General features: G+C 42.6%; 1 protein-coding gene across 1 annotated transcript in view; it reads left to right on the forward strand.

Annotated features, from left to right (window-relative positions):
- Nucleotides 1-22,251, forward strand: part of vars2 (valyl-tRNA synthetase 2, mitochondrial) — a 50,475-nt gene that overhangs the window by 10,130 nt on the left and 18,094 nt on the right. The window contains exons 5-23 of the mRNA XM_083925629.1: nucleotides 3,024-3,145; nucleotides 3,254-3,320; nucleotides 4,648-4,745; nucleotides 4,830-4,911; nucleotides 6,304-6,423; nucleotides 10,237-10,345; nucleotides 10,431-10,519; nucleotides 13,550-13,640; nucleotides 13,776-13,903; nucleotides 14,034-14,137; nucleotides 15,012-15,093; nucleotides 15,263-15,339; nucleotides 15,506-15,593; nucleotides 15,896-15,989; nucleotides 17,685-17,755; nucleotides 17,840-17,965; nucleotides 18,079-18,183; nucleotides 19,987-20,055; nucleotides 20,149-20,227. Of these exons, the coding sequence (XP_083781755.1) occupies nucleotides 3,024-3,145; nucleotides 3,254-3,320; nucleotides 4,648-4,745; nucleotides 4,830-4,911; nucleotides 6,304-6,423; nucleotides 10,237-10,345; nucleotides 10,431-10,519; nucleotides 13,550-13,640; nucleotides 13,776-13,903; nucleotides 14,034-14,137; nucleotides 15,012-15,093; nucleotides 15,263-15,339; nucleotides 15,506-15,593; nucleotides 15,896-15,989; nucleotides 17,685-17,755; nucleotides 17,840-17,965; nucleotides 18,079-18,183; nucleotides 19,987-20,055; nucleotides 20,149-20,227 (1,801 nt within the window). The remainder of the gene's footprint in view (nucleotides 1-3,023; nucleotides 3,146-3,253; nucleotides 3,321-4,647; nucleotides 4,746-4,829; nucleotides 4,912-6,303; nucleotides 6,424-10,236; nucleotides 10,346-10,430; nucleotides 10,520-13,549; nucleotides 13,641-13,775; nucleotides 13,904-14,033; nucleotides 14,138-15,011; nucleotides 15,094-15,262; nucleotides 15,340-15,505; nucleotides 15,594-15,895; nucleotides 15,990-17,684; nucleotides 17,756-17,839; nucleotides 17,966-18,078; nucleotides 18,184-19,986; nucleotides 20,056-20,148; nucleotides 20,228-22,251) is intronic.

Consider the following 22,251-nt stretch of genomic DNA (forward strand, 5'->3'; position numbering starts at 1 on the left):
CATCTGCTTGTCTGAGAGCTCTGATGTATACTCCCTTCCGAGGCCTCGGATGGGCTGCTCTGCCAGGAGTGGTATGTTCTCTCCTCCTGCTTTGAACACCCTCCTGTCATCCCTCATCCCTTTTCTGATCGAAAGGCTCCTGGACTTGGCAGGCTTGATCTTCATCCTTGCCCAGACTGTCAGTTCGTCGAAATGCTTGAGGAGTCGTGCTGTACATGGGGCGGTTTGTAAGATGTTTGTCACATCATCCATGTACCCTCTCAGAGCGGTACATGGATGCTTTCAGGCCTCTGGCCATTTGCCTCGCTCCGATGAGCAGCACCTCAAACGCTGCCACGAAGAGGATCGGAGATATGGAGCAGCCCATTGCGATTCCGACTTCCAACTGCTGCCATGTAGTCATCTACGGAGAAGCACATGTGCAGGTTGTCGAAGTACTTGGCTATGATGTTACTGACACTCGCTGGTATGTGGAAGAATTCCAAGGTGAACTCAACCAGCTTGTGTGGTACTGGGCCATAGGCGTTCGCAAGGTCGAGCCATACGACGTGCAGGTCGCTCTTCTCTCTTTTGGCGCGCTGTATCTGCTCCCAGATCATGGATGCATGCTCAACACATCCCGGAAAACCTGGCAGTCCACCTTGGAATTGATTGCTTCCTCAAAGCGACGCTCATGACTTTCCACAAGATCTTTGTCACTTGAAGACAGCTCTTATAGACCTTGTAAGGGAGCCCATTTGGTCCTGGTGCCGAGGCTGATCTGGCCCTTTTCAGGACATCCTTAATCTCACTCAGCCTGGGTGGGGAGGTGTCGAAAGGGGTTTTGGGGGAGTCTGGACGTGGCACATGGCCTGGTGAGCCAAGTGGTAGATCTTTGGCTGCATCTGTGTATTGGCCCTTAATGTGTGTTGTTCCAGATCCTCTTTCGAGATGTTTAGCTTGCCACTGCGCTTTTCGTCAAGCAGCTGACGGGCAAATCGGAATGGATCTTTGAAGAAGTCTTTTCTTTCCTTCTCCTTCCGTTTCCGGCGCTTCCTGAGTCTCTCTGCCCAACGCAGTTTGGCAAGCCTCTGCTTGAGGTCATCCCACAGTACCTTGAGGCCTTCTTTTTCCTCTGGGGCTGCTTTCCTCCACCTCTTTCGCAGTTGGCGCCTTTTGGATACAAGCTCATCGATGTATCTCTCCCTCCGGCCTTTCTGCCTCTGGGCTGAGGCCCGCTTGGTCAAGCACTCTCCAAACCTGATGTTGCTCAGCGAGGTTAGTTTACGCTGAACTGTTCCTTGCAGGGTATGCTCCAGCACTCCTTTCAGGTGGTCGTCAAGCCTGTGCCGTTCCTCTTGATTCTTTGCCTTTGGCCACTTGATCTGTTTGCGCCGTTCTGGATGTTTGCGTTGGCACTCTGGCTGTGCGACTCTCGGGGGGACAGCATGAACATAATTCTCGGGAGCTGCTTCCATCTCCTCTCCTGCGTCCCCTGAGGTTTCCCTTTCAACATTGCTGGGTCCCGCTGCACTGTGGTTTGTCACCTGACTTTGGGTCTCTTCCGTCTGACCTGCCGAAGCAGTGCGGTCATGCTGGTTGGGAGTCCTCCCACATTTCATTCTCTCTTGGTGGATCCGCAGTCCTTTGAATGAAGTCACCTTCTGCCACCCGCATTTACACTTTCGGAATAATCTGAATTCACATAATAGTGTAAGCAGACACAAAATAAAGTGAAAAAATGGGAAGTCAAAAACATCAGAAAACACCAGATCTCGGATCAACATGTCCGTAGTGTGTTAGAATGTCCGCTTAGTGATTTCTGTTCAAAACTATTAACAGTCACGATATATATATATAAGCAACTAATGCTACGGTCCAAAAAAGAAGTGTCAGTGTGGGGCTGGTTAACAGCTATACAGTTAGCACCACATCAACTCACGGTTCTCCAGATAACATGACAGCGACTCGGATACTGCAGGGTGGACATGGTCCAGCTTTTCTTCGAGCGTTGAAATGGAGGCTTTGAAGTCAGTGGATAGGGCTTTGCGGTGCTCTTCCAGAAGGCTAACTTTGGCCGCCATGCTGAACTCGTCGTCTGCCTCATCTGTGGTACTAACCTTCGCCCCCTGGTCTTTTACAGTCTGTTTGGTCGTATACGTCGACATATTTCGGTGGTGGGCCTGTCAGAGGAGACGAATATTACTATTTGTTGTGACTTTCGGGGTCCTGAAATGTGAAACTATCAAAAGGTGCAGGAGCAAGACTCAACACTCCTCTACTTCATCTCAGCCAAACCGCCAGTCCAACATGTTTTTTTAAAATAAACAAGGCAATTAAACAAAAACCTTTATTTTGTGAAAAAAAAACATTGATCAAAATGAGAGAACAGTAATCATTGTGTCAGAAGAGAAGATTTCAACAATGTTTTCTTTGGGCTATAGGATTCAAAAATGAATCGGAAGTGGAGAGGCCACAGCTTTGAAGGACCTCACCGGAGACGGGCAAAAACCAGAGTCAATATAGACCAAGCATTCACTCCATGGACTGAGAGAAAGGAGAGAAACGCCATCACTTTCAGCTTTACTTAGCTGGTGCAGCTAATGCTAAAGGCTAACGCTATCTCTCAGTCAAACTCCTCTAATCCTTGTTTTTATGGTGTGATTTGCTGGAGGGGATGGGTTCAAACAGGCTCAAACAGACTCTGGTCTCCTGTAGGCTCCTGGGCCGGGTCTGACCAACCTGGCAACCCGACTTCTGGAATTATTTTTTGTTGTTGGTACTACGATCTTGAGACACTAGAGGGAGCTGCGCAGCTCATTCTACAGATTCACCCTTTGAAGAACTTTGTTACTGTTTTATGAAAACAGCTAAGATATTGTGTTTACTTTCAATAATTAAGAAATATAAACAAACATTTTTTCAATCACTTTGAGATGATTTTGACTATAACATGACATTTCAGTTGGATTTGATGGACAAGAAGAACCTGTCTATTTCTCATGCTTTCAAACTTTAACACGATGTCATGCCATGTCCCTCAGGAGAAGTTGTCTCACTCTGTGGATCAAACCTTTTCCCTGTGTATCCCTCCACCAAATGTGACTGGTACTCTGCACCTGGGCCATGCTCTGACTGTGGCTGTGGAGGACGCTCTGGTTCGATGGTAACTGACAACAAGATATGCAGAATGTTGTGTGAGAGATTGAGTCCGATTGTTTTAAAAGGCTTATCTGTTCGTGGAGCAGTAAAATATCCATTTGTCATCCATCAGGAGAAGGATGCAGGGCTACAGAGTGCTGTGGGTCCCTGGGTGTGACCATGCAGGTATCGCAACACAGGTATGACATCTTCTCCTCCTCTCCCATGGCAGTCTGGGGTTCACTCACACTTTCTCAATCCTCTCTTTTTCTCAATTTTCACATGTCCTTATATGCATCTTGTTATAATGTCGGATGTTCACGCTAAACATGTCGAGTTTCAAATAATGAGGTAAACGTGTTTATGGGTAACCAGTCTAACCCCCATGAGCGGATCTGCTCAGGACACAGACTGTTGTCTACACCTTCTTTCAGACAGTTTTTTCTACTTTCTCTGTGGTCTGACGTCAAAGTCAAACCTGAACAGATTTCCAAATAAGGTCATCTGCTCCAGGCACGGCACACCAACGAAGAACAGCTACGCACAGCTCAGGTAGAAAGTGCTGCTGTTTAGCTACATGCTAGAGGCATTATTGCTCCCTAATTTTAATTTTATTTGTGATTTCTGACAGAAGAAATCGCTGTTATATCCCTGACAGTGCCAATGACATGCAGCCAATTGATAGCAGCAGTAATACGGACCAGCAGCCCTCGTCCTCTCATTTTCTTTCTCATTCATCAGGACTAATTTGCCCAATATTCTTCAAGTCTTCAGACTGAGGTGGACACACAGACAACGATGGGCTGAAGGAACCTTTTAGTTCCATGAAAAGTTGTTGTTCCCAGTGACTTTAGGTGGAATGGAGGCTTTAGTGATGGCGCCATTTTTTTTTACTTGTGATTAATTTGTTCATCGAGATATTGTGTTTAATCAGTTGTTTTTGTCATGAGTACTTTCTCACAGAATGCAAATATTACGTAGAGATTAAGCAACGTAACTCTTTCATACGAGGTTGATTTTTCTGAGCCTTCACACTTTCTCGTGTTGTTTATTCATGACGGCTCCGGTGTGTAAAGGCCTTTACTTTTACGAACTTGATTGCCGTTGCCCGCCACAAATTCATTTCTTTGTATGCAATCAAGCTGTGAGAAACACGGGCGTTTGGAACACAACATTATAGAGAGTAAACTGAACTATAGGTGGAGTGCTCCTTTATGAAAAATTACATTAAAAACAGCACCTTCATATAAAAGACATCTTTTAAAGCCATGCAAATGAGAAGTTGTCTTTCAAAGCTTTTAGTCTTTTAATCAAGAAGCACCTCAGACAAGCACACTTCATGTGGTGTGTGTGTGTGTGTGTGTGTGTGTGTGTGTGTGTGTGTGTGTGTGTGTGTGTGTGTGTGTGTGTGTGTGTGTGTGTGTGTGTGTGTGTGTGTGTGTGTGTGTGTGTGTGTGTGTGTGTGTGTGTGTGTGTGTGTGTGTGTGTGTGTGTGTGTGTGTGTGTGTGTGTGTGTGTGTGTGTTAGACAGTGGTGGAGAGGAGACTGCTGAGGGAAGGAGGGAAACGCAGACAGGACTTCACCAGGCAGGAGTTTCTACGCGAGGTGTGGAAGTGGAAGAACGAGTGAGTCTTCACGTTCACATCATCACTTTTCATCCGCTGTTTGGTCGACACCATGTCCAGTGTTTTTGTCCCCTTGTGTCCCAGGAAAGGAGGAGAGATTTACCACCAGCTGAGGAGGCTGGGATCTTCTCTTGACTGGAGCAGAGCGTGTTTCACCATGGAGCCAGTAAGATTCCAGTCTTATATGATAACTCACATAGTCATTAAGTGTCAGAGCTGATCACCGTGGGAGAATTGAAGTGCATTTGAAAGGATCGAGAACACAGTGCTCTTGGTCAATGTCATCAATATTTTTTGTTGAAATTGTTTGAATTGATACCTTAATTCACTATGATTGTTTTCCTGTATTGCATTTGAGGGCTTTTGTATTTTTCTGTTTGTATTGTTTGTGTTATTTGTGGAACTATGTTCATGCAGCCTCCTCAGCCAGGTCACTCTTAGAAAAGAGATTTGAATCTCAATCAGACTTTTAGCTGGTTAAGTAAAGGTTAAACATACACGGTGCCCCCAGGACACACACACAATCTCAGGCTGTTGTGAAAAACAACAAAAATACAGAGTTTCCGTCATCTAAGATTAACAAACTCAGAGTTTTCACGAATCCTGCCTCCTGAAACAGGGCCCTGGAAGCTACGCCCCTCTTTATTAAACAGTCTGTGGCCAGGCGGGGTGCAGATCCGATGTCAGGATTGGGGGGGGGGGGGGGGGGGGCACAAAAGTGTTTTGGGTTTTTTGTAACTCATACCATGCCACCATAAATCACAACTTTGTAGAGGCTCATCATATCATTCAAAAAGTACTGCACAGGGAATCATTGACTGTTCTTACCTGTCTTGTTTAAAATGCCAATATATCACTGCTTACTTAACTGTTATATTAGTAAATCATCATTTTACTGAACTGTTATATTAGTGATTCACTAATATAACAGTTAAGTAAAATGATGATTCACTAATAGTGAATCATCATTTTACCACGTGGCCAGGAGAGGTATTCTGAGATGCAGTCTGTGCATAAACAATCCATCATACAATAATACAATAAAATAATCCCAGGACAGCACTTAATACCTGGAAACACAAATACAAAAGTGACCCATCAACTGTCCTCGCAGAGCCCTAACTTCAGTTTGAAAATGTCTGTTTCATATGCAGGATGAGACACTCCCCATATAGAAACACCATCTGTCAGTCTGTGCTTTCCTTTTGTTTAAGGACGATAAATTCCCACGTTTACTCTGGGTGACACATTTATTCCTACAGTCTTCACTCAATAAATAGGAACTGAGCAGACAGTTTATCACTCCATATGTATCCACATCAAAGTAGTTTGCTAGTATGTAACGGTATGTGAAGTATGGTTTTTAAAGTTCATTATTTATATTTATATATTCTAAATAAATGAAATGATTAAACCACTATCTGCTATTGCCAATAGTGGCATGAGTACATATAATACAAGCTTATTATTGCATGCTTCAGCACACTGAAGTGTACCGTGGCAGTAAGGAGTGCTGAGTAGGCTTTTCTGATCCTGTTGAACCACTTTGTGCTCTCAGGGTTTCAGCAGGGCTGTGACCGAGGCCTTCGTCAGGCTGTGTGACTCTGGTCTGATCTATCGCTCCGAAGCTTTGGTCAACTGGAGCTGTGCTCTGGAATCTGCCATCTCTGACATTGAGGTGAAACAGCTGCACGTGGAAACACAGTAAATACAACAGGTGGACAAAATAATGGATAGCACATCTATGAAATAAGTAAGAGTCTTCCTTTGTCATGTGTACCAGCAGTGGCTCCTCCTCACTCAGCAGCCATCAGCCCCTGTATGCTCATCAGAAAAGGATTCATAATGTGATGATCTTAATTACAAAATACAGTATTTACTGAACTTTACGGTGATGTTTGTTGCATGGACAGGTAGACAGTCATGTGTGAAACTGGTATACAGTACAGGGATCAGGACACAGCCCTGGGTGACACCAGGGTCCAGGATGAGGGGGGAGATTTTTGTTTTCCCAGCCTGACAGTCTGGGGGGATTGGTCAGAAAAAGCAGGGTCCAGATGCAGATGGTTGTGTTCAGGCCCTGTCCATGAAGTTTAGACACTAGGCTGTTAGGGTTGACAGTGTTGAACGCTTTACTAAAATCCAATAAGAGCATCTCACATTTGTGTCAGGACATGTCAGATCTGTCTTACGCAGTATGGAAAACTATGGAAAAGTAGTGTGTGTCATTTCAGGTCTAGATAAATCTGGAAAAAGGGAAAAGAGTTTGGAAAAATGTTTGTGTTGTTTCCAGACTATTATGTCTCTTTCTAAAATAAAATACATTCATATATACAAACACGTTTACTAACACAACACAGTCGACCTGAAGATGATCTGAAACTAATCAAGCTGTTGGCTGTGTGTCTGCGATTCTCATTATTGATTTCTTTCCAAACACGTCGTCTACATTTTATTTATGATTTATTTTTATTTATCATTATTTTATTTATTTTACAGTATGTTTACTGTCTAAACATACTGTCTAAAGCCAATTAAGCACAGACTTGAGTTTTCTTTTGTAGATCCTGGTTAATCGTCCATCTCTACTGTTCCTGTGTGTAGAGTTACAGATTCACTTATTGATTAAATGATCCATCTCTACTGTTCCTGTGTGTAGTGTTACAGGTTCACTTATTAATTTAATTATCCATCTCTACTGTTCCTGTGTGTAGAGTTACAGGTTCACTTATTAATTTAATTATCCATCACTACTGTTCCTGTGTGTAGTGTTACAGGTTCACTTATTAATTTAATCATCCATCTCTACTGTTCCTGTCTGTAGAGTTACAGGTTCACTTATTAATTTAATTATCCATCTCTACTGTTCCTGTCTGTGGAGTTACAGGTTCAGTTATTAATTTAATTATCCATCTCTACTGTTCCTGTCTGTAGAGTTACAGGTTCAGTTATTAATTTAATTATCCATCTCTACTGTTCCTGTCTGTAGAGTTACAGGTTCACTTATTAATTCATTCACTTATATGAGCTTCAATACGTTGGTAAAAGTGTCTTATAATTGCTTGGCGACATAATGGCATACATAGTCAGAATTTAACATGCGTGTTAAAAATTGGATTTTAAAACCATTTATTGACATAATTAGCATCGAGCAGTTGGCATTCAGATGTTTAATATTGACTAAAGATAAATCTGGAAATTTGAGTCTGGAAAAGTCTGGAGTTTAGAAACAGAAATGTGTAGGAACCCTGCTAGATGCTCCAGTGCGGTGTGGAGGGTGACACAGATTGCATCTTTTGTTGATCAGTTGGCCAGGTAGGCCAGTGTTTAATCTGGGCCATTATTAGTCTCTCAAAGCATTTGGCTATCACCGGGGTGAGTGCAATTGGGTGATAGTCATTTAAACAACTAATGCTTCTTTGTTTGGGAATAGGCACGGTGGTAGTTGCCTAGAGACATGTTGGGAAAGCAGCGTGGTTCAGGGAAAAGTTTTCTGCCAGCTGGTCTGCACATGACTGAAGTACCTGCCCTAAGACACCCTCTGGACCAGCTGCCTTTCTTGGGTTGATGATGACTCACTGTTATCCATGTCAAAGCGGGCAAAGAACACGTTGAGGTCTTCTGCTAGTGAAGGGTCTTTGCTAACGTTGTGATTGTCCTCACGTTTGTAGTCTGTGATGGCCTGTATGCCTTTCTGTAGTTTTTCTTTATGTTTTGCTTTGTTGATGCCACATTTGAGGTTTCCGCTTGATTGGCTATAGGCTGTGATGTAACTGGCTCTTTAAGCAGCATCCCTGCACCGTAGCAGGGTCCTGACTTTGTTGTTCAGCTAAGGATTCCGGATTCTGAAACTCACAGGTCTTCTTAACAGTGGTGACATTTTCACTGCAAAATTTGATATATGATAATACTGATGAGGTGTACTGATCAAGGTCTGTGTCAGCAAAAAAGACTCCAGTCAGTGCGCTCAAAACAGTCTTGTAGTTGTGCTGTTGCTGCACCAGGTCAAACTCTGCCTTCTCTGCTTGTTGGCTTAATTGTACTGATGAGTGGCTTGTAGGCAGGCAACATAAACAAAGAGAGGTGATGGGACAGTCCTGTCTGCATTGATCACATTTGTGGCCACCTAATGTGTCTTCCCCCCTGGTTGGACATTTTACGCTCTGATGAAAGCTTGGTAGGACTGAAATGAGATAAGTGAGATTCAGATCTCCTGCTACAATGAAATATGTAGATTTAATGTCTGAGTGGTCCTGACACGTCTGGTGCCATTTGGCCAATAGGTGGCTCTGCAGAGAACTATAAAGGAAGAACTCTGTCAGCTTTGTACATCCACACACTGCAGTGTTTTCCACTATTCTTTATAAAATCTTTAGTGATGAGCTGTTTTCAAGTCCTGATTACTTTTGATAAAATTCTATTTTTAGATTTTACTTATGCATAAGCAGTTGTTATACAGTCAGTTATGCTTTTGACTACATTTTATTTTGTGTGTCCGGCATCAAAACATTGAGGTCAGTCTGTCTGTTTGAAGTCATGACCGGAGGCGTCCTGTTTTTGGGTCATCCATCCAATTCTTGTGAACGCAATATCTCAGAAACACCTGGAATTGGAATTTGTCCCATTTTGGCACAAATGCCCACTTGAATCAAGGATGAACTGAACAGATTTCGGAGGTCAACAGACACTGTGACATCATAATGTTTCATACAGAATAGGTGACAGTGACCTTCAGAGATCTGAAGATATGTGTGAAGCATCCATGTTTTGCCCAAAAATACACTTAAAAACACTGTATGAATATAAACTGCAACTGAACTGGGTGCAGGGATGGGCTAATTCTGTTTCTTACTAGATGCAAAAACTGCATGCATCATTATATGCCATTCACGGTTTCTGAGTTGTAAAGCGTGACTCTCATACTGATTCAAGGTCCACTTATCTCACAGTCCCCAGAAGGAATATCCTCAGTTGTCAGGGAGATATCTCATCACATGAGTTACAGTAAGAATGGATCTTTGGTATGTGAACTGTGAGAGTGGGTTTCCTCTACACAACTGAGTGAACTCCATTCATGAGAGAGAGACTGACTGCCAGATGTGGTTGAAAGCTCTGGAAGAAGATAGTAAGGGGACCTTTGGTCAAGATTTTATTCCCATGGTCAATAATTGACTTTCAGGCTTAAGTGATGCACTTCAGACTGAAAGAAGAAAGCTTCAAACCATGATACTGTATGTGCTGCCCACTGGTGCACATGCTCCATCTCTAATGCCTCAGACAATGGTGTCTTTAACCATCAGTGGTTTCATGAACAGCAGCATGAAACACATCTAATATTCACTCTTTGATCCCTAGCATTTCTCTTATTTTGTCCACCTATTGTAAGTTGTTTTAGACAGAATCCTCATTCATGTGTTTCTGTATTTCTTTGCTGTAATAACAAAACTGTACACGTGTAGAGAATGGTAGCCAGCTTGTGATTTGCTGCCAGGTGGACCTTAAGGAGCTGTCCGGGCCGACCATGCTGTCTGTTCCTGGTTATGACAACAAGGTGGAGTTTGGAACAATGCTCACCTTTGCGTACCCTATAGAAAACCATGGTGATTATTTTTGACTGTCTGTAAATCTGATGCATGTAGTGCTTGGGCTTGTTCTGTTTTATGTTCTTTATTCTCTGTCTTTTAGATGGAGAGGTGGCAGTGTCCACCACCCGTCCTGAGACTATGCTGGGAGACGTGGCTGTAGCTGTTCACCCTGACGATCCTCGCTATCAGGCTAGTACCAAATGAATAAATGAGTGAAGGAATTTTTATTTCCGTGTCTGGTCATAAATATAAATATATATATATATATATATATAATAAAAATAAAGTAGAATAGGATATGTGCAGATTCACAGACATGGCCCCATAAATAACAAAACAAAACAACCCATGAGCATAAACACAGTTTTTCTCTCAAACGTCAGTTTCCTCCTCCTCTTTGGACACAGATTCAGAAAATGCATAAACTTTATCAAAAAGAAGTTCAATCAAAGCTCCGCCCTCCAAACCTGTTAAATCAACATCAGGAGACTCAACTTTTTGAAACAACTTTTGGTGTAAGTCATTATATAAAGGGCAGTAAAAAAATGAAATTAATTTCATTCTCCATGACGTTTAAATCACAGTATTCACAGAGTCTTTCTTCCTTCCGATACTCCTCTGTATCGGCCAGTTTACATGTGCAGTGGTAATATGCTGCACTGTTACTGCACATATAGTGATCTGTGACTTTTTGGTAAATTATACAGTATTTGACAAACTTTTCACACATATGTTTTTTTTAAACAAACAGTAGGTTCTGAGTTTGGGATTTTTTTGGGTGCTGCTTTTTGCTGCTGCTTTTTGTTTTGTCTTGTTTGAAGATTTCTTCTGCCCAAGTTTGTACCAAGTTTGAATTAGGGACTCAGTCTTGGAGTATCACTGATCTGTATACACCACACCAGGGCTTCCTCTGGTGATGAATATTGCCACCGGTACCCGCTCTAATATGCTGCCGTATGTGCAACTCTCAGCCTGTCATGTTTTTTCCACCAGTGTTACCACTCAGACTCCCCTCGTCATCGGTCCAAGCAAAGAAATCTCTGTTCCTACTTTTCACTATTGTTGTTCTTCCTCCAAATGATTTTCTATAGTTACAACTTATACATCCATGATTTTTCCCCTCAGAGTAACGCTACGACAATATGCTTTCCGTTTCCAGCACGCACATGTCCAGTGTACGGGAATGGGGATGATATGCGTTTTAACGCATATTAATCCTGTGAATAACACACCTGACAAACAGGTCTAATTACTGAACTTCCATACTTTCAGACACAGACAGACTAAAAAAATCATTCAACACAGATTTCAATACCCATGAAGTAAACCTCATAAGTGTCAGTGAGCCAATAGGCATGCAGCATGCTCGTACCAAGATCTTATCCAATTCCAATCCTCCTTAGTCTTATATATAAAGCACAATTTAAAACAACAGTCGACCAAACTACTGAATAATCAAAGATGGCACAACACAAAAGAAAATAATACAAAGAAAAAAACACTTAAAAACAAAAGGACAATCATTAAGAAGGGCAACTCTCATAGTGAGCCTAAGCCAAATAATAAAAATGTGTTTTAACACAAGATTTAAAAACATAGTGCTGCCGATGGCTGTCTAATATTACATGTAGAGGCCTGCAGGAAAACACTTTGTTACACACAGAGACAGGGCTCACGTGTGTGTTGAGGCCTGACTACAGTGCAGTTGGATGTAAGGGTGTAAAAGAGCTGGAAATGCCACTTAAGAGTTGTACCATGATGTTGTAAATTCTTATTTAAATGGAGTTTATAAAATTGATATGGAAAAAAGTATGGTTAAAGTGTAATTCCGGCGTAAAATCCTCTCAGGGATTAGTCAGCAAATTTGGTCCTCAAATAAGCCACTGAGAATTGTTTTTTGTGTAACAACTATTAACGGAGAAACCCCGGAGAGTTGCTAACAGCTGGAAGTGATTAGCTCGGGCAGTACGGTGAAGACATTCAAACGTCTTTTTTAACCACTAATACTGCTCAATAACAGCAAACCTCTGCAGCAGCATGAGAAGAGTCCCTACACAGAAAACAAAGCAGCAACAACGTAGTTAGAGAACCCATAGTTTATTAAAAGAGTGTTTTAAAGACTTACCTACTGGCCCCTGTACCAGCTCCTCTCATAGTAAAGTCCATTCAAGTAGATTACCAAAGTCAGTCCAAAAGGAAGGAGCCCATTGATGGTTTATTCCAGCAAAACACGCAAACGTTGTGGGTTGTGGCAGTTTGGTGAAATATAAGTTAATAATAGATAGTAAAAGGTTTAAAGAAGTCCCACACAGCATCTGTCCTGCAGCACCGAAACGTTACGCAGATCTCAGGGGGCGGAGGGCGTGTTTAGCTGGAAGACGCACATTATATGTGAAGCTCAGGGAAAAACAAGAAGTGAAGAGAGACAGAATGCTTCGTGTTTGTATCTTTCTCAACTGCGAAACAAAAATGAAAGCTGACAACCCAGATACTTAATAGGCTGTCATTACGGTACGATGACCGTGCTCTGATAAACCAGTGGATTATTGTTTTAAATCTGAACATTGGAGACGCTTAGGCAGAGGGAATACTGTGTCTGCAGCAAACATTTGGAAAAGGACAACTTCATATTTCCTAGAAGAGCTTCTGACCCGAAGAACCCAAAGAAGGTGTGCTTGAAGAAGAATGCAATAGGTAAGAATTTCAAAACTCTGGGTTCACTAACTACGTTGTTGGTGCTTTGTTTTCTGTGTAGGAACTCTTCTCATGCTGCTGCAGAGGTTTGCTGTTATTTTCAGCAGTATTAGTGGTTAAAAAAGACGTTTGAATGCCTTCACCGTACCGCCCCGAGCTAATCACTGTTAGCCAAATCTGGCTGTTAGCGACTCTCCTGGATTTCTCCATTAATAGTTTATACACAAAAAAAAAGTCTCAATGGCTTATTTGATGACCGAATTTGCTGAAAAAAAAACCTGGGATGATTTTACGCCGGAATTACACTTTAAGGAACTGGTTTTCATCACACTGATCCAGCACAATCAAAGATATTAAAGTGACGTCTGCAATGTTAATAGTATAGCAGTTGATACATGTTGCACATGTACATCATTATATCATCCAACTGCAAGATGTCCACCATGCACACCTGATGTGAATAGTACAAAATTACAACATGAAGTGTTCATATAACTGTGCTCATATCTCTGCTCTGTGTTCAAGGCTGTTCATGGGAAGCAGTGCAGACACCCCTTCACCAAGAGACTCCTGCCCATCATCACTGATTCAATGGTGGACATGGAGCTGGGAACTGGTGACAGCAACACTGCTCATGAAAAACATCAGCAGCCTCCCAGCTTGTTAAAATGGCTGATAGATAGTGAGGCTTCATACTGACACACACTGCTGTTGTGTTTTCTGAGCTGCTGCTGCTGGTTGTGTTTTATAGGTGCAGTGAAGGTGACCCCTGCTCATGACCGCACTGACTTCCTGCTGTCACAGAGACACTCACTGCCACGCCTTACTGTGATTGGAGGAGATGGGACCATGACGCCCCACTGTGGACAGTGGCTGGAGGTGCATGATCACCACTGTTATTATATGTAAAGTGTGTGTTGCTGTGTGCGGTGTTTATGAGATTCCATGAAGGTGGATATGTTAGAAAGCAGGTTTGATGTGTGTGTTATCATTTTGTGTCTACTTTAAGGGAGTGAAGCGTTTTGATGCCAGACAGCTCGTTATCGATGCTCTTGTTGAGAAGAAGCTGTACAGAGGAAAGAAGAGTCACACCATGGCTTTACCCGTCTGCAGGTAGAGGAACACACACACACACACACACACACACGCACAGGTACAAACAACCACCATCAGACTTATTCTGACTATCTGTAACTGTCTCTAACTGTCTGTGCATGTGTCTCTGTTAATGCAAAGGTGTGTGTGTGTGTGTGTGTGTGTGTGTGTGTGTGTGTGTGTGTGTGTGTGTGTGTGTGTGTGTGTGTGTGTGTGTGTGTGTGTGTGTGTGTGTGTGTGTGTGTGTGTGTGTGTGTGTGTGTGTGTGTGTGTGTGTGTGTGTGTGTGTGTGTGTGTGCGTGCGTGCGTGCGTGCGTGCGTGCGTGCGTGCGTGCGTGCGTGCGTGCGTGCGTGCGTGCGTGCGTGCGTGCGTGCGTGCGTGCGTGCGTGATACTCACCGTAATACCGAGCTAATCGGTGTTAGCGACTGTCCGGGATTTCTCCGTTAATAGTTGTTACACAAAAAAAACTGTCTCAATGGGTTATTTGATGTGTGTAAGTGCCGGAAAAACATATGGGATGATTTTACACCAGAATTACCCTTTAACAACCAGCTTTGAAAGGTTCGAGCTTCAGGAGGGAGCTATTTACTGAAGAATTTTATATTGTAGACCCAAACATTCCTTAAGACTGTGTCAACCACAGACCTTATTTCAGACATCTAACCACTGCCTTCCAGACAAGGGAAACGGAAGCGCAAAAATGCTGACACATTTCCTGGTTTTAGGACTCATTCCTGCAGCTCTCTGTAGGTATTTCCAGGAATGTTACAACCAGCTTCCTCTTGCGTTCCTTCATCTTCCTAAAACCAGACAATAGAGGCTGCCCTGTCCTGTTGTAATGTTCTAATGTGTAATGTGTGTAATTTGTTTCTCCTCCCCCCTCGTCTCAGCCGCTCTGGAGACATCATTGAACCTCTTCTAAAGAAGCAGTGGTTCGTCTCCTGCAATGAAATGGCTAAAAAAGCTATGCAGGTAAGGTGGACATATTGACATCTGGGTCAAAGTTTGAAGTGACATCACATATTTTCAAGTATCCTTGTGTAGCTCCGTCACGTAAACAGTCCAGTGAAGTGATTTTATCCTTGAACTCTTTGAAAACATGAATGAAACACTGCCATTAGATGATTTATTCCCCTGTCAGGCTGTGGAGGACGAACAGCTGGAAATCATCCCTCACTACTACACCAAGACATGGAAGAACTGGCTGTCCAACATCAGGTAGGCTGTCCTGACCTTTGACCTGGACCAAATTCATGTGTGTGTGAACATTGGTATGAGGAGGAACAATGGCAGCATGTGTAGTTGTTAATCGTGTGATGAAATGACACCACTCTACTGATGAATGAGCTGTTGTCAACAATGCACATCTCTGTTTGCTTCCCAGTGATTGGTGCATCTCCAGGCAGCTTTGGTGGGGTCATCAGATCCCTGCTTACCAAGTGGAGCTCCATCATTCTACTGACAAACAAGAGGTTGGCTTTGTAAAATTGTTTGGCTCGTGTTGGGTTTGTTCAGGCCCTTTCATCCAATGCAAACCTGAATAGATCAAATGGGTATAGAAATGGATAAGTGGCTAAATGACTGTGTGTAACTTTGTGTGTGTGTGTGTGTGTGTGTGTGTGTGTGTGTGTGTGTGTGTGTGTGTGTGTGTGTGTGTGTGTGTGTGTGTGTGTGTGTGTGTGTGTGTGTGTGTGTGTGTGTGTGTGTGTGTGTGTGTGTGTGTGTGTGTGTGTGTGTGTGTGTGTGTGTGTGTGTGTGTGTGTGTGTGTGGTAGGAGCAGTGGGTTTGGGGACGGAACGAGGATGAGGCCCGACACAGAGCTGCTGTCAAGTATGGAGTGAAGCCAGAAGCCATCACTTTGACTCAGGGTGACCCACCTCTGTCCTACCCCTTCACTCAGTACAAGTATCAATGATCCATCAGGCTCCTGCTGCTACTATCACAACTGATATGTTTCCACTTTCACTGGTTGTCCAGGCATGAAGGTGGATTGATAGCCTGAGAGGAGGGACAGTGCTGAGGTGCCCTTGAGCAAGGCTCAGAGCGCGTTTCCAGGGTGGCCCCCTCGCTCTGACATCTCTCCATTAAAGCTCTGCTCTACATTCTGAAAATCAGTTGAGCGCCTGAGAGAGATTTGAAAAAAGCATCCACTTACATTTTCTTCCAACCTTCGTCGTTGGGGCGAGCAGAGGCCGCTTATTGGTATTGGTCTTTTCCTTCTCCATGGTAACAGAAGCTCCGGTAGCAGAGCTGCTAAGCTAAGAGAGGGAGGGGGAGTGGGAGGGGATGAGGCGGGATGACGAGGAGCAGGGGAGACGGGTGGAGAGGAGGGGCCTTTCGGCCTTCCATGACGGATGGCTCCCACTGGTCAATTTCTATGCAGGCCTAAGGCTGATAGACTGAATGGGTTTTTTTGGTTCTTTTTGCTCATTTCATATTCATATTGTGTAAATCGGACTACAGGACCATAATCGACATATAAATGATGTTTATATAAATAATTAATTAATTACCAATATTCCAAATCGTAGACCATAGCTTTAAAGGAATCCTTCACTGGTGGAAACATTAATCTGTATTAAAGTGGGTCATATACTGTATATATATGTAGTCGGAATGTAACAAACGTTTCTAATTTGGTGCCTCCTTGACCGAGAAAAGACAGTGACCTTATGGTGCTTGTGGATTGAAAACAACAACTCCCATAATGCACCTCATCCTTGTCAGCGACAGGCACGTCTTCTGACTCGGCTGTAGCAGCTGCAGTAGACTCCTCCTGTTCCTCCATCAGCATCAGCTGCTCGTCACTATATCGCAGCTCCTAAGGGTCGCCATGAACATCTGATTCAAGCACCAGATCTTCTAAATCTCCTTCCGCATCAGACTGAGAACCTTCTGCCATTGTTGTTAGTTCACCAGCTTTCTCCACAGCACCTGTTAGCTTAGCTTAGCTAAGCTTCCAAGTAGGATAGCAGATGTTAGTTTTGGTAAGTAAAGTCCCACCCACTGATCTGTAATAGGTCTGTAACATCAGTGGGTCCCACCCCCTTTGAAAAAGGATGAACTAGTGTTTGTAGTTTTATCAGAGCCCGGACCTCTAACACTTCGTACACTCGAAGTGTTAGAGGTAGATACAGCTCTCTCCCGTCTCAGGGGAAATTGAGGGATTAATTCCTGACCATTCAAAAATATAACTGGGTTTCTCCAAAGTTTAATGCCTTTAATGTATGTGTATGCGTCCTGTTTTCATTCCTTTGTGTAATATATAACATAACAGAGTGATTATTGTTTTTTACTTGTGCAGTTTTGATTATCTGCTAGACTGGGAACAACCCGATCTGCGGGGTTCAGGGTTAGACAGACAGACAGACTGGCTGACTGACTGACTGACTTACTGACAAGGTGAAAACAATACCAACGTTGTTGTCATGGCCTGTAACAACTAATTAAAAAACTAGCACTACATATTTTTGTCATTGTCGTGCTGCTCTGGTCGAGTTGACATTCTTGTAAATACACACTACCTTTTCCTTCTCTCTCCATGTGCATCCTCCCTGTGTCAGACCCTGACGTCCTGGATACCTGGTTCTCCTCTGGGCTGTTTCCCTTTGCGATGCTTGGCTGGCCTGAGCAGGTACTACACTTCTTCCAGCAGAACATCCTCCTCAGTAAATAGCCCTGTCCTTTTGTATTATGAGCACACCTTCACTTCCCACAGACCACTGACCTTCAGCGTTTCTACCCCAATTCCATTCTGGAGACGGGCAGTGACCTCATCTTCTTCTGGGTGGCGAGGATGGTGATGCTGGGCACAGAGCTGACTGGACAGCTGCCCTTTAAACAGGTTTTGGATCATGAGAAAGCCAGAAGAAACCATATTTATACAAACATCGTTCTTAATGTCAGCCCATCCTGCTGTTTTTCTCTCTCTCTTCCTTTTTCCAACATGCCTTTCAGGTTCTGTTTCACTCTCTGGTGAGAGATAAACATGGCAGGAAAATGAGTAAATCTCTGGGAAATGTCATCGACCCGTTAGATGTGATACATGGAGCCTCTCTGCAGGTAGGGAGCACACGGACATGTTACTGTTGATGACTGCTGGGGTCTATCACACTAAAGGAAGGGCTCCCATGCTTTTTATTCTTTATTTTAACTTTAAGTTTATTTGTGCATACCATTATTACAACCAGAAAAATAGAAAAAGAAAATAAACAAAAGAAGAGAGAAGGCTGTATATAAAATCCAGTATTTTAGTGTTATACATCAGTTAGTCCATAAGTATTTTCATCATCCTGTTCTCCCATTTTCGAACAAAAACATTTGATCTCTCTCTGAGCCTATCTCTCTTCTCATTTCCAACCGTTCTATAGCAGGGGACCGAGTAGTTAGATAATTGTTGTCTCATTTGTGGTCAGATAAACATACAAGAATGAGAGTTCTGTGAAGCATAGAGAGTCTCTAAATACAGTTTAAGAGAAACCGAATTCAGTTTCATAATATTATATTCACTTTCAAGTTTATTGAATGCATCTGCAAACTAATAAATTCAAAATGATGCTTTTCACATTTGATTTGGTTTGATTATTCAAGTTAAACAATATTATTCAAATTATTCATTCATTCATCTTCAACCGCTTGTCCCTGTCGGGGTCGCGGGGGGGCTGGAGCCGATCCCAGCTGACATCGGGCGTGAGATTATTCAAATTATGTGATTCAAATTTAGTTTCTAGAGAAACATTTCTTCTATTTAGATTGGACGGATTAAGAGCAGATCCTTGCATTCAGAGCAGACTAGTTGTAACAAAGGTATAAATGGAAAATGTAGCGAGGTAAAAAGTAGATTTCTGGCTCAAAAATATACTCAAATAAAGAGTAGAAGTACAGTTTTAAAAAAGGAAGTTCTCATTCCTAAAAATAAAACCTCTAACTCTAAGGGTGCGTCCACACGATCGAAAACAATCTTTTTATACCCCGTTGTTCTAAAAAGGGTTACCGTCCACACGGACTCGACTCAAGAAATATCTGCGTCCACACGAAACCAGTGAAACCGGCTAAAAACGCTGTAGTACATATGCCAGGCCTGGGTGTGGCGCTGTAACTGCCACAGAAATACACAATATGGTATTATTGGAGACTTTTGTGCTGTTTTGGACTCTGATGCACCGATCACTCTGCAGTTAATGTCCTCACTGAGCAGAGGGTGCTGCTGGGAGCCCCTTCCCCTTCCCAAAGCACTCACAGGCGCCACTTTCTCACTATATTTAGAGACTTTTCACACCTTCTTAGAACTGGATTTAAAAAAGAGCCTAGAGAGCAGTTTAGCTCCTTATTCAGAGCATCAGGAAAAAGGGAGAAAATTGTGCTCGGCCTAATTCATTCCCATGCTTGTGGCTCAGAGTCCAGTTCAGTAAACAGTCTACGGGTCCGTCTCTGTCCTCTCACGCAACAGCACTGTTGTTGTTATGTGACGCAGCGGGGTCAGAGGTCGGAGGTGGGGCGATGACGCCATCATTTAACAAAGTGTGAGGTTTCACCGTCCAGACGACAACGCCATGGGGGGCGTTTTCAAATCTTCCCACTCTGGGACTCGGTTTCAAAAGATCACGTTTTCAGGCTCCAATAGCGCCGGCTGTGTGGATGGTCGACCAAAACCGGACTAAAGTTGTGTGGTTACAGGAAAACGTGTGGACGGGCCCTAAATGTAATGTAGGAATTCATGAAAAGTGGCATCATATATTCTCTGGGATGTGAGAAGGATAATAGTGTCAGAGTCCAGCTTATGTACTGTAAGTAGAAGACAACCTACTGAGACACTTGTCTGTTCTCATTCCCTCAAAATACATTTAGTCGTTTGTTTCCTCCCAGAGTCTTGAAGAGAAAGTGAAAGAGGGAAACCTTGACCCCAGGGAGCAGCTGGTTGCCATGGAAGCACAGGTCAGCTCCCCTCTCATATCTGTTTCTTTCTGGCTGACTGAGCACATTCATTACTTCCTCTCTTATCTGTCCCTTCCATCTGCTTTCCCACAGAGAAAAGACTTCCCTACAGGTATCCCTCAGTGTGGGACTGATGCTCTGAGATTTGCCCTGTGTTCTCACAAGATGCAGGGTGAGTGACTCCCACCTGTGCTCACTTTATCTGACCAGGAAGACCATTTGTCAGAGTGAATGAATGTGTAGAGCTGTGAGAATGTGAAACTCAGTGTTGCAGGAAAAAGAGAGATTTACGTGTGAGGGACTTGCAGTGACGGGACTAGAGATCTGTTTTCTGGTTGTTGTTCTTCCATGAAATACCCCAGTTTGCTATGCTTATGCCTGAAAGGATAGGATAATGAATGTGTTCAATATGTTTTCTGATATGTGCCATTGTGAAAACATTTTTTACATAACATATAACACAGGAAAAAAATGCTTGGTGTAGGTGGTGAAGCCTCAGTTTGACGCTCATAGCACTCTTCCATTTGTCCACATCCGAATAATCCATGAAAGCCAATTGGAAAACTTCAAATATTTTACTTCAAAAATGCAGGAAAAACTACAGAAAAATAAATTGTCACGAAATGAAAATGAATCGCGTCCTATACATGGAAAAAGTGAGAAGAGATCAAAAAACTTTACGGCTCCACTCCCCGCTTGTCCTTACTAACCACAAAGTTAACGTTCCCCACAAAACACTTGCGAGAGTGACATATTAAAGGTGCAGTCTACGCAAAACAAAAATAAATCTGTCCAGTAATATTGTATTTACCAAAATGTGAACATATTGCTCCGTTATAAGCATACCATATGTATAAACTGTACACTATGTAAATATTCTTATACTTAATCCTTCTAATGAACTTAAATTATTCTATCAACAAAAAATAACAGCATTTATGCTCCTACACTTGGAGTGATGTAGAAATGATGTCATATAGCTATTCATATATATCATTCAATATCATTTCTAGAATTGGTAGATAGTGTAATACATTTTTATAGTAAAGTCCATTCAAGTGGATTACCAAAGTCAATCAAAAGGAAGGAGCCAATTGCTGCTTTGTTTTCTGTGTAGGGACTCTTCTCATGCTGCTGCAGAGGTTTGCTGTTATTTTCAGCAGTATTAGTGGTTAAAAAAAGACCTTTGAATGCCTTCACCGTACTGCCTCAAGCTAATCACTGTTAGCCACATTCGGCCGTTTGCGACTATACTGGATTTCTCTGTTAATAGTTTATACATGAAAAAAACTGTCTCAATGGTTTATTTGATGTATGTAAGTGCCGAAAAACACCATGAGATGATTTTACTCCAGAATTACCCTTTAACAACTACTTGAAAGGTTTTAGCTTTAGGAGTGAGCTATTTACTGAGGAATTTTATGTCGCAGTCAGTGTTTCCCATACATACACCAATGTGTGGCGCAGCCCCACTGAATCAACATTGAGCACAACAAATTGATTGATTGATTTTTTTTCCAACAATAGAATGTGTGATGATTCAAGTTGGTTGAGATGAAAAATTAATAGGATGGTGCTCTCTACTTTTGAATTTGACGGCGGCGGCCGCAGCAGGTTGGTTGCTCCGACCTCTTTATCGGCGGTTCTAACTCAGTTTTGTCTTTTGGAAGTGTAAGAAGTTGTGAATCTTCATCCACTGATTTCCTGTCCTACGCGCTGTAAGTGACACAGGCTGGCAGCTGTGCGGAGCAAGTTATTACGTAAATAATTTCAGGAATGCCTCAGTAGGCTGATTAGGGCCAGAACACGCCCGCCCCACCTCAAAGCATAATTTCCTAATGTTGCTGCTTCAGAATAAAAGCTTTTAAATAACAACATAATCAGGGGACTTTTATTGTGAAGAATTTATAGGAAATGAAATGTGTTCATCTGTTTGTAGCAGTTCTTTGACCATCATCATCGTCTCTTGATAATCAATATTTAAAAAAAGAAACGCATTTCTTGCCATGATCTCTCTGAAATGAGCTGCTAAAAGGTGTAATTAAATTATGCTCATTATTGTTTAACAGGTTTTTGGTTTTATTAGGGCAAGTGAACCTGACATTCAGGCAAGTAGAATATGACCTGTACTTGTGCTTTTTAAAAACCTTAGTGACAACCCCTGCTTTAAAGAGCCCCTCAAAAGGTCTCCGTACG

The sequence above is a fragment of the Echiichthys vipera genome (assembly GCF_963691815.1).
Source record: "Echiichthys vipera genome assembly, chromosome: 13".
Lineage (NCBI taxonomy): Eukaryota > Metazoa > Chordata > Actinopteri > Perciformes > Trachinidae > Echiichthys > Echiichthys vipera.